The sequence below is a fragment of the Bufo gargarizans genome, chromosome 3 (genome assembly GCF_014858855.1).
Source record: "Bufo gargarizans isolate SCDJY-AF-19 chromosome 3, ASM1485885v1, whole genome shotgun sequence".
Classification (NCBI taxonomy): Eukaryota; Metazoa; Chordata; class Amphibia; order Anura; family Bufonidae; genus Bufo; species Bufo gargarizans.
The window spans coordinates 534,682,284-534,695,559 of record NC_058082.1 but is presented as its reverse complement, the minus strand read 5'-3'; the positions used below and the strand labels follow the sequence as shown (position 1 = coordinate 534,695,559).

Here is a 13,276-nt window from a genome sequence, read left to right as displayed (position 1 = left end):
CCCCAAAAATAGAACATGTCCTATTCTTGTCCGCAATAGCAGACAAAAATAGGCATATTCTATTAGTGCCAACGATGTGCGGTCCGCTAAATACGGAACACACATTGCCGGTTTCCGTGTTTTGCGGATCCGCGAATCCGCAAAACACACACGGATGTGTGAATGGACCCTAAACCTCCTGATTCAGTGGTTATTCCAGGTGAGGTTGAATATGAGGTGGGAAAAATTATCTTAGAGAGTTTAGGACTCTCTGCAGTACTTAATTCATTAGAAGGGATATGGTGCTGAGGAGAGAACATGGGTGCTGTCTCGGGATGTTCATGCTCCTCATTCAATAAGAGAGTTTCACCTCAAATTTACATCGAAGCCTGCTCTCCATGTCAAAGGTCTTGTGGCGCCTCTTATGCTGCTAAGCCACGCCACTCGGGGACGCTGCAACAGCATCCTTAGCAACAAGATGCAATGCTCTTTCTTCCCACAGCGGGCATGTGCTGGCGGAGACTAGCTGTGGGATTACTGCTTAGCTGCTCTATTTCTCTGTGCTCATTTTCAGGTTCATGACTCTGCACTCCATTAGTCAGAAATAATTTTAAAAAGACAATTGCAACCAGTCCACTACAATTTAATTGTGATACACACCAATAAATCAGGCACACAAGTCTGCAATCAATTGAATTTTGCAATTAATTTTGATTTAAAAAATAAAATAAAATCAACTTTGAAATAACACACCAGACAGTACACGATCAGCACCAGGATTAATATTAAAAAAATATATTTGTTCTAATTGTGACTTATGCGATGGAGATTGGGGTGATTCAAATAAAAAAAAATAGAGCTGTATTGCTTTTTGCAACATTGTGTATCATGATTGCATCAGACTCCCTGAGGCAGCCTGGCTGTGAATAATGTGATAAAGATTGCAGCATTGGAGATGTTTCACATTAATAATAAATTGAGTACTGCCTCTTTAACCACTTGCCATCTGGGCCATTTGCCCCCTTCCTGACAAGGCCTAATTTAGCAAAACTGACATATCTCACTTTATGTGGTAATAACTTTGGAACGCCTTTGCTTATCCGAGTCATTCAGAGATTGTTTTCTCGTGACACATTGTACTTCATGATAGTCATAAATTTGAGTCGATATATTTCACCTTTATTTATGAAAAAAATCCCAAATTTAGCAAAAATTTTGAAAAATTCGCAATTTTCTAAATTTCAATTTCTCTGCTTTTAAAACAGAAAGTGATACCTCATAAAATATGTATTACTTAACATTCCCCATATGTCTACTTTATGTTGGCATCATTTTGGAAATGTCATTTTATTTTTTTAGGACGTTAGAAGGCTTAGAAGTTTAGAAGCAATTCTTAAAATTTTTAAGAAAATTGCCAAAACCCACTTTTTAAGGACCAGTTCAGGTCTGAAGTCACTTTGTGGGGCCTACATAGTGGATACCCCCATAAATGACCCCATTGTAGAAACTACACCCCTCAAGTTACTTAAAGCTGATTTTACAAACTTTGTTAACCCTTTAAGCGTTCCATAAGAATTAAAGGAAAATGGAGATCAAATTTTTTTATTTCACTTTTTTGGCAGATTTTCCATTTTAATCCAATTTTTTTCTTTAACACATCGATGGTTAACAGCCAAACAAAACTCAATATTTATTACCCAGATTCTGTGGTTTACAGAAACACCCCACATGTGGTCATAAACTGCTGTATGGGCACATGACAGAAGAAAAGGAACTCCACATGGTTTTTAGATGCCATGTCCCATTTGAAGCCCCCTAATGCACCCTTACAGTAGAAACTCCCAAGAAGTGATCCCATTTTGGAAACTAGGGGATAAGGTGCCAGTTTAATTGCTACTATTTTTGGGTACATATGATTTTTTTATCATTCATTATAACACTTTATGGGGCAAGGTGACCAAAAAATGGGTTGTTTTAGCACAGTTTCTATTTATTTATTTTTACAGCATTCACCTGAGGGGTTCAGTCAAGTTACATTTCTATAGAGCAGATTGTTACGGACGTGGCGATACCTAATATATATACTTTTTCTTATTTATTAAAGTTTTACACAATAATAGCATTTTTGAAACAAAAAAATTATGTTTTAATGTGTCCATGTTCTGAGAGCTATAGTTTTTTTTCTATTTTTTGAGAGATTTTCTTATGTAGGGGCTCATTTTTTGCGGGATGAGGTGACGGTTTTATTGGTACCATTTTGTGGGACATATGCGTTTTTGATCACTTGGTGTTGCACTTTTTGTGATGTAAGGTGACAAAAATTGGTTGTTCTGACACAGTTTATTATTATATTTTTACGGTGTTCACCCGAGGGGTTAGGTCATGTGATATTTTTATAGAGCTGGTTTTTACAGACGCGGCAATACCAAATATGTCTATTTTATTTTATTTTTTCTATTTTTAACATTCTTTTTTTACATGTAAACTTTTTTTTTATTTTATTTTTTCAACACTTTATTTTTTTATTTTACACTTTTTGTCCCCCATAAAGTCATACAAGACCTCTGGGGAACATTTACTTCACTTTTTCTTATTTTTTTCACTGTTGATTTCTCCTGTAACTGGGGCTGACATAGTAGCCCCAGTTACAGGAAAAATACACCCCCCAGAGAGGCTGTACAGTGCAATACAGCACTGTACAGCCTCAGTGCAGGGCTGATCGAGGTCTGTGAAAGACCTCACACAGATCCTCCACTCTCCGATCCCGGCGGTCACATGACCGCCGGGCCGAAAGAGGAAGCGCATAGCGCTTCCTGCTCTGCATACACAGCGCTCGGCGAGCGCTGTGTATGCAGTGATCTAGAAGGCAGGGACACCTGGGCACTGTCCCTGCCTTCTCTTAGGGTTTCCCTGCTGTCACTGACAGCGGGCAACCCGATCAGCAGCTGCACAATTAGCGTGCAGCTGCAGTTTCTGAACGGACGTTTTAAAACGTCCATTCAGAAATAGAGATCCACCTCCCGGACGTTTATATCCTATGGGCGGACGGGAGGTGGTTAAATGCTACAGCTCTAAATAAAATAGATTCCAGTGTGCCTGAGGCAGCCTAAGGCTGCATGCACATGGCCGTTGTGCGTCCGTTCCGTGCACTGGGGACCGCAATTGCGGTCCCCAATGCACAGGCAACATCCGTGCAGCGGGCCGGACTTATTCAACTTGAATGGGTCCGTCGTCTGTCCGCACCACAAAAAAATATCACATGTCATATTTATTTCCTGTGCGGAACAATGGAAAGAAACACCACGGACGCACTCCATAGTGCTTTTGGTGTTCCGTTCCATGACTCCGTTCCGCATCTCCGGAATTGCGGACTTATTGAAGGGAATAGGTCCGCATCCATGATGCGGGGTGCACACGGCAGGCAGCTGTGGATTGCCGACCAGCTGTTTGAGGGACGCAATTACAGATGAAAATCAGAAGGGAGGTTATAACAAATACAGCCACTGTTATGAAAATGACTTTCACTACAATTTATATCATGTACCTAACAGGTAAGATAATAAAATTGTTTGTGGGAGAGCTTCTTTAACTTCTTAAGGACCCAGGACAAGAATTCTCATCCTGCGGCACTTCCACTGCTCCATGTGCGGTGCCACAATCTGTGGCAGGGGGTTAAGCTGTTACTGACAGCCGGACCCTTGCTGCATCCACCAGCATCGGTGATAACAGCAATGCCGGTGGATTGACTCCTCATATGCTGCGGTCAGCACTGACCATGGCATATGGGAGGTTCACTCTCCCTCTCCTAATGCATTGGGTCCCTTTCCTGCAGTGACGGGGACCTGACTGTTACCATGGTACCCCCAATCCTTTCAAAGGCCTCGGGGCCTGGCAGCTACGGAATCCCAGGAGATCCAGCCAAAGGGCCGGGTCTCCTAGGAAACTGTCAGTGTCTTACACTGTCAAAAACTGACAGATATATTGTGCTGTAATTGAAAGAGGGATCAGACACTGAAATGCCATAGGTGGACAAACATTAAAAAAAGTTAAAAAAATTGCACTTTCCCATAAAAAGAGACATATAAAATTCTAAAAAAAGTAAAAAACAAACAAACAGACATATTAGGTATTGCCGCGTCTGTAAAAACCTGCTCTATAAAAGTATCACATGATCCACCCCGTCTGATTAAAAAGTCATATGTACCCCAAAATAGTACCAATCAAACCAATCAAACAATCATGGCTTTCAGAAAATAAAGACACTAAAACATTTTTTTTGTTTCAAAAATGCTCTTATTGTGTGAAACAAAAACAAAAACAAAACAAAAATATATATATATATACATATAAATAAAAAAATAAATAAACAAAAGACAGACATATTAGGTATCACCATGTCTGTAACAACCTGCTCTATGAAAAAAAAAAAATTATGTTATCTAACCTGTCTGGTGAACGACGTAAAAAAAAATATATAAAAGCCGTTTTTTTTTATCAACTTACATCACGAACAATGCAATACCAAGCGATCAATAAGTCATATGTGCCCCAAGATGGTGCCAATAAAACCGTCATCTCATCCCATAATAAATTAGACATTACCTAAGACAACCAAAACATAAAAAAAAATATTGCTTTCAGAAAATGGAGACACAAAAACATGATTGATTTTCTTCTTTTATTATGTAAAACAAACATAGATATAAAAAATAGACCAATTAGGTATTGCTACATTCGTAACAACCTGCTCTATAAAAAATATCATATGATTTACCCTGTCAGGTGAAACCCATAAAATCTAACCTTTCAGGTGAACACTATAAAAAAAAAAATACAAACTGCCAGGACAGCCATTTTTTCGTTACCTTGCCTCCCAAAAAGTATAATATAGAGAAATAAAAAAAATCATATGTACCCCAAAGTAGTACCAATGAAATTGTCACTTTAACCCGTAATTTTCAAAATAGTGTCACTTTTTTGGAGTTTGGAGTGCATGAGGGGGTCTTAAAATGTCATATGGCAACTTAAAATTATCCCAGCGAAAACTGTCTTCCAAAATCCATATGGAGCTCTTATATTTCTGCTCCCTGCCATGTGCTCATGCAGCAGTTTACAACCAAATGTGGGGTGTTTCTGTAAGCTGCAGAATCAGGGTAATAAATATTGTTTTCTTTAGCTGTTAACCCTTGATGTGTTACAGGAAAAATTGAACTAAAATGGAAAATCTGGCAAAAAAGTTTTTTTTTTTCTTTAATTCTTGTGGAACACTTAAAGAGTTAACAAAGTTTGTAAAAATCAGTTTTGAATAACTTGAGGGATTTATTTTCTGCAATGGGTTCATTTATGGGTGGTTTCCACTATGTAAGTCCCACAAAGTGACTTCATAACTGAAGTGATCCTTAAAAAAGTGGGTTTGGGAAATTTTCTTAAAAATTAAAAATTTGCTTAAAAAATGTGAAGCCTTATAAGATCCTAAAAAATAAAATTACATTTAAAAAATGATACAAACATGAAAGTAGACATATGGGAAATGTAAATTAATAACTATTTTATGATGTATCACTATCTGCCTTAAAAACAGAAATTAAAAATTTAAAAATTTAATTTTGGAATTTTTAATAAATAAAGGTGAATTATATTGATTAAAAATTTCCATTATCATGAAGTACAATGTATCGAGAGAAAACAATCTCAGAATGGTTTGGATAAGTAAAAGCATCTAGTAGTTATTACCACTTAAAGTGACACATGTCAAATTCCCAAAAACTGCAAGGTCCTTAAGGTGAAAAATGTTAAGGTTATTAAGGTGTTAAAAGCCATTTTATGATGCTCCTCATACAAATCTATTACTTCCGCCCTTTGTAACCCCCACCTTGGAATTTATGGTCGACCAGAGCAGATCTAGCAGAACAATAGTGTTATGAAATGCCTTGTAGAAAAGGTGAAAACAGCATCCCAAAGTATGTGTCCCCTGGAGGAAGCCACCTAAGGGAAATGTATTTTTGGATTCTGCTACTGTGTGAGGTAGTAACCTTATGACTTTTTGCCATATATTTGTTGAACCGCATTGTGCTATTATACCTAGCCCTTTGGGTATTTCTGCCTAAGGTTATACATAACTATACATATATACATAATTTTATGTAAAAAAAACTTACAAAGAAAATTTTGACTTAAGTGCCTTATTATGTCAAAATAATTAGATTTATTTAATTATATCTATCTACCTATCTATTTATCTATACATCTATCTATCTAGTGTTGCTTACTAATGTTAGTCTAATCTAAGGAAAAATTAAAATTTTGTAGTTATTTCTTCTGCGAAAATTGTTCCAAAGCTTTTAACTTTACCAGTATTCGTGTTTTTAGGTGAAGGCATAGTGGATAAAAGAAAAAAACATGTTTACGGCGTTAAAAGAGCAATTACCACCATTCAGCAAAAATGGTGTGCCTTGAATTCAGATAAAGTGAACGTAGAGGGCATAATGTTCCACAATATATAGTTAAAAAGCAAACTGTGACTTCACAGAATAAAACACTTAAAAACCTGAACAGGAGGTATTACATAGGGTGACTGCTTAATCTACCATTTACCATAATGTAGAACCTTTTTAAATAAATATAGTTGTGCTACAATTACTTTATAACTACTACCAATACTAACACCACTGCTGCTGCTGCTGCTGCTGCTACTACTTTATTTATGTTTACATACTTTTTTCCTGAATTTAAAAATAATCAAATTACTCAATAAGTATATGCTAACAATAACATCAAATTGTCTCTAATTTTCTAATTGCATACTTTTTTTCTTTATAGGGATCCTAACAAGCCAGTCCCTCAAGATACAAAGTTCATCCATACTAAGCCAAATCGATTTGAGGAAGTTGCTTGGTCTAAATATGACCCAAAAGACCAACTTTATCTCCATATTGGTCTAAAGCCAAGAGTAAGAGACCACTACAGAGCAACAAAAGTAGCTTTTTGGTTAGAGCTGGTACCACATTTACACAACCTGAATGAAATATTTCAATATGTTTCTACAACGACAAAAGTACCTCCACCAGATATGACGTCATTTCCATATGTTACCAGGCGGTCTCCTGTAAAGTCAAGGGCTACTACAAAACGTCCTGCAATGACACCAGCAAATAACCCTAAAGAAACACAAAAAACTGTCCTGGGTGAAACTACTATTATTGCAGAAGACAAAAGAGATTACTCAACAGAACTCAGTGTCACAATTGCTGTTGGAGCATCCCTGTTATTTCTGAATATTTTAGCTTTTGCAGCTTTGTATTATAAAAAAGATAAAAGACGTCATGAAACCCACAGACGGCCAAGTCCTCAAAGGAATACAACAAATGATATAGCTCACATTCAAAATGAAGAAATTATGTCCTTGCAGATGAAGCAACTGGAGCATGATCATGAATGTGAAGCTCTCCAAGCACATGACACTCTCCGGCTGACCTGTCCGCCAGACTATACCCTCACACTTAGAAGATCTCCTGACGATATTCCTCTCATGACTCCTAATACCATAACCATGATTCCAAACACATTAACAGGGATGCAACCACTGCATACCTTTAATACTTTTAGTGGAGGCCAAAATAGTACTAATTTACCCCATGGGCATTCTACCACCCGAGTATAGCTTTGCAATGTTTTTCATCCTCATGGAGAAAACAAAAACAAACAGAAAACTTGTGAAGAATTAGAAAAGAAGGAATTATTTTCTTACTCATTCCTTTCTTGAGGAATTGTCCTATATTCATACTGATCAGTCAAGTGTGAATTTGTGTAAAATGCTGTTATGATAAAGCTTATGAATTTATCCTTGCTAGAAGAATTTAGACAAACTTAATATTCTGAGCAATCTCCTAGAAGAAAATGGATTTTTCCTCTCTATCATATATGATGAAAGAAGCTGCTGTGGACCAGACAAATGTTGTTACTGCTTTGTTTTTGTTTTCTAAGTTCTCTATGTGCCATAAAGAAACAAGGGGCCCTTGTTCAGATATGTTAGTATATTGAGCTTTTTATGAAGCTGATATTTACAGTGGAAATTCTATTTAAAGCAGAGGACTGGCTATGCAGAGTAAAAAAATGTATAGTTCTGGCAACAAAGGTAAATGCCATCACAAACTGTATTTAAAGTAAAAAAAAAAAAAAAACATATTGTACAAATGTAAATAGCTGTGAGTTATACAAAATATCTTTTATTGTTGTTTTAAGTTTGAAAAAAGAACTTTTAGAAAGATTGTGCTTTTAGTTGTGGCCTACGTGTATATACATTAGTCAAGAACCATCTCTATTGCCTCCAGAACAAGAAAAAAAAAAGTTTTCTTCTTAATAACTTGTCCTCAAAGCAGAGGTATGTGATTTTATAATATAATTCATTTGTAGGAAATAATGAAAGCTCACTTGAAGATGACATTTTGGATATGTTACAGAACTCCCCTTTGAGGTTACAGATATGCATGTGCAATTTTACTGTACATTATTTTTTATTTTAATCAGTATTTTATATTTTGCTCTTGTTTTATGAATTTCTGATAAATTGGTAAATGCTCAATAATAATTAATTTAATTATAAATGCATATGAGAATGCTTGAAATTGTTGTTTCCATTACGATCCAAATATCTCACAGTATATTATTCCAGTGGATAACAAAAAGCAAAAGAAATCCAGAGCATACTAGTTGACTCTGTGTATATTATTTCGTAATAATAAGACAAATAATGATAAAGGCAACATGGATTTAGATTTGTCTTAACTGAGGCATTGCCTTTGCCACTATGCCTAATGTTTGTCATATAAAAAGTGGGTCAACATTTTTCTTTTTTCTCTTCTTTTCTTTTTTTTTAATTAATGATTTATGTACTTGTCACATAAGTAATGCACATTATGGAAAGTTAAAAAGACAGACCACCAAATGATTTTCAAATAAATTCTAAACATTTTATTGGAAAATTGTTCTATTTTGTTTCTTTTTATTCTCATACATTAAATTGTAATATGCTATACATTAGATTAGTAGTGATAAGTCAGAGCAACTGGATTATTATATATTATTTTTTTTTCTTGAAGATATTTCATTATACATCCGACTGGTTGCCTTTAGCTAGCAAAAAGACTTCAAGAAAAAACATATAAAAGGTGACTTGATCTGACTTATTACTAGTAATATACCCTGTCCTGGATGAATGAGAACCTTCCTTAAATGACTTCAACCTATAAGTTATGTTCTCTGAAAGAAATTAATTTTGAAAAGTAATTTATTAAATTATGGGTTCATGTATATAATATGGATTCATACAATCACTGAGCCATACAGAGCTATAATATACATATCACCCACAGTAGTCTATTGTGCATCTGCATTCCTCAGATTTCCCCTGGTGAGTATATGATAGGAAAAAAATATAAAAAATCACACCATCGTAAAAAATATTGGAGGTCATTTATGACCAGATATTTACACCACAAAGTGGCATATATCTGGCAGCAATTCTGTCACACGCCATAGTGCGCCAGAATCTGTGACTTCTTCCCCACTCACGCCAGGTCGAAAAAAGTAGGCGTGGCATGGGCGGGAAAGGAACGTGGCATAGGCGTAGAAAATTATCTAAATGTAAGACTTGATAGCTAACATTTAGAATCAGCGATGGATGCACTGAAGTTTTGTAGAGGATGGCGCCTCTATATAACTTTGGCAATCCACCACCAGATATAGGGCATATAAAGACTGGCATCTAAAATGCTGGTCTTAATAAATATGCACCATTGTTTTGAGAGTAGAAAAATTTCTATAAACCTATATTGTACAATCACTATTGATTATAGCTTCTAGTAATGTAGAAATGCAAGAACAATGCACAAAGCTTTAGCATGTTTAAGTGTAGGTATATATGATAATTTTAATCTACAATGTAGTAGGTAAAATGGTGAATGTATAGCAATATTTTTAGATATGATTTTTTTAGATATCACTTTTTTGTCTCTTCTCCTTATTGTCTGTCTACTTAAAAGCTATTTTTCTTCCAATGTTGACCTGTTAAATCAATAATTTATATTGATGTTCCTACTAATGTAGAATATTGTTAAGTTTTAAACATGTTAAGACTTGGTTCACATTAGCACCATGACTTCTCCTTATAACAGATCCATGACAGCTATGCCAGATACATTTTCAAATGTATCTAATAATCTGAACAGACCCGACTCAAAATTTTAATATGGCCCATGAAGAAAAAAAAGGAAGATTAATACACAACATATACACATAAAAATACGAGAAAGTTAGTGAATTCAAAGATGGAGAAAGAGCAGGCCCTTTCCATAAAAGCTCACAATTTACAAGGTATTAAAAAGAGAGATGATGGGAGAGTAGAAAGGGTGTTAAAATGGGATACAAGTTGCTAGTGGATAGAAGGTTAAGGTACATTGTAAGCTGGTCTTGTTTGTGAGGAGTCACAAATTTGTTAGAAACATAGAAACGCAGAAGATTGGATAAATGGTCAATATTTATGCCCTTTATTTTTTCAGATTTTTTGATTATTATATTATGATAGATATATGAATACATTTTCAAATCTATTCATTCAGTAGTTGTTAATGAATTAAGGGTCAGAGAGGACAGGCTGTAGAAGAAAGAATGGAAAGATGGAATAATCTGGCTGCAGAATTGTGAATTGATTGGAGGGGGCAACGCTCTATAAGTTGATCATGCAGGAGGTTGTTGAGTAGTCTAAGATATTATCGGGTAGGTTACAACCGGTTTGGTTACCTCGTGATTAACTATAACATTTGATCATTTAACCCCTTAACAATCCCAAATGCTCCTTTTTACAGTGCTTGTTAAGCCCTGCACAGTGCTTTGAGTGCATGGGTGTAACATACAGAGTCAAGCAGAGCATACTATACCTGAGCTCCTGCTCTAATGACCACGATCAGTGAAAACTCTGATCTAAGGAATTTAACCCTTCATCTATGAATATAAATAGCACTGGTTTTAGAGGAAGGGGTTGGCTCTGTCACTTTAATTACCACCACTCAAGTGTAATTGTGCCAGGGGTTTCTTTGGCTTCCAGAGACCTTACAATGGTCTTCTTTTATGCCTTTGTGAAAGACTATCAGGCCCTACCAGAGACAGAGTCAAATAGGTTGATTGAACTATTAGTATAAGGGCTCATCCACAAAAACGCATTTTCTTTCCACTTCCATTCCGTTTTTTTTTTTTGCAGACCGTATGCTAAACCATTCACCTCAATGGGTCCGCAAAAACAACAAAAGGTACTCCTTGTGCATTCCGTTTCCGTATATCCATTCCTCAAAAAAGCAGCGCATGCACTATTATTGTCCGCAAATCACGGTCCGAGGCCACATTGGAGGCAATGGGTCCGCAAAAAATACGGAACGCATACGGAACACATCCGTATGTCATCCGTATTTCATCCGTATTTTGAGGATCCATATTGTAGAAATGCTATGCTCATGTGTTTGGTGATAAATAGGTTACTATTTCCATTTCCGATCCGCAAATAATGGATCAAATACAGAAAACCATACGAATATGTTTTGTGGAATAACGGAATGGAAGAGGGGTTAAATCAGAGAAAAAAAACCCCTCAGATATGGAACAACGGATGCGTGAAAAACGGACCGCAAAACAACAACGGTTGTGTGCATAAGCCCTAAGGCTGGTTTCACACGGGCGTTGCGGGAAAATGTGCGTGTGCGCTGCGGGAAAACGCAACATTTTTCCACGCGAGTGCAAAACATTGTAATGCGTTTTGCACTCGCGTGAGAAAAATTGTGCATGTTTGGTACCCAAACCCGAACTTCTTCACAGAAGTTCGGGCTTGGGATCGGTGTTCTGTAGATTGTATTATTTTCCTTTATAGCATGGTTATAAGGGAAAATAATAGCATTCTGAATACAGAATGCATAGTAAAATAGCTCTAGAGGGGTTAAAACATAAAAATACAAATTTAACTCACCTTAATCCACTTGATCGCGCAGCCGGCATCTCCTTCTGTCTTCATCTTAGCTGTGTGCAGTAACAGGACCTGTGGTGACGTCAATCCGGTCATCACATGATCCATCACATGATCTTTTACCATGGTGATAGATCATGTGATGGACCATGTGATGACCGGAGTGACGTCACCACAGGTCCTGTTACTGCACACAGCTAAGATGAAGACAGAAGGAGATGCTGGCTGCGCGATCAAGTGGATTAAGGTGAGTTAAATTATATATTTTTTTAAATTAACCCCTCCAGCGCTATTGTACTATGCATTCTGTATTCAGAATGCTATTATTTTCCCTTATAACCATGTCATAAGGGAAAATCATAATGATCGGGTCTCCATTCCGATCGTCTCCTAGCAACCGTGCGTGAAAATCGCACCACATCCGCACTCGCTTGCGGATGCTTGCGATTTTCACTCAACCCCATTCATTTCTATGGATCCTGCGTTACGTGAAAAACACAGAATATAGAGCATGCTGCGATTTTCATGCAACGCACAAGTGATGCGTGAAAATCACCGCTCATGTGAACAGCCCCATAGAAATGAATGGGTTGGGATTCAGTGCGGGTGCAATGCGTTCAACTCACGCATTGCATCCGTGCGGAATACTCACCCGTGTGAAAGGAGCCTAACAGTGACAAGAATTATGTTTTGCAGTACAGCATTTTGGAATTACAAAGAAAAATTGGGGGTCAGTCAGCACATCCATTGCGCAGGTGCGCGTTGCCATGTCTGAAAGAACAAAGGCAAAAACATATACAATGCAACAGCACTCTGCAAACCAAATAAAGTACAATGATACCCAAAAAATAGAAAGTATTCTGGCGCAAATGCTATTCTAATAAATTTGAGATGCTTGGCAAATAATTTTGTACAAAATTATTTGGGGCAGTCTATTTTTTTTTGCCTTTGTGCTCTCAGCCATGGCAACGCGCACCTACGCAATGGATGTGCTGACTGACCCCCAATTTTTCTTTGTAGTTTGTATTGGAGGTGTGGCTGACTGTTGGTCGTGCACTCCTGATTAACCTGTCTGCCCTATAGGGGGATTTCAATTAGAATAGCTATAAAGCTGTAGCCTACTGTCCCTGTATGTATCGGAGGCCATTTGGCACCAGGTAAAGTGGAATGCACAGTGGGGGCCGGCACCAAAGAGGTATTATATAGTGTTGGTTCGGCATGCATGAGGAGCCTGCATTCCCTGAATGTAATGGAGGCCATTTTGGAACCATAAGAGGCATTATATAATGT

General features: G+C 36.9%; 1 protein-coding gene across 1 annotated transcript in view; it reads left to right on the top strand.

Annotated features, from left to right (window-relative positions):
- NLGN4X (neuroligin 4 X-linked) overlaps nt 1-8,861 on the top strand; it is a 413,540-nt gene extending 404,679 nt beyond the window's left edge. The window contains exon 7 of the mRNA XM_044287249.1: nt 6,799-8,861. Within this exon, the coding sequence (XP_044143184.1) occupies nt 6,799-7,639 (841 nt within the window). The 3' untranslated portion in view covers nt 7,640-8,861. The remainder of the gene's footprint in view (nt 1-6,798) is intronic.
- The last annotated feature ends 4,415 nt before the right edge of the window (nt 8,862-13,276 follow it).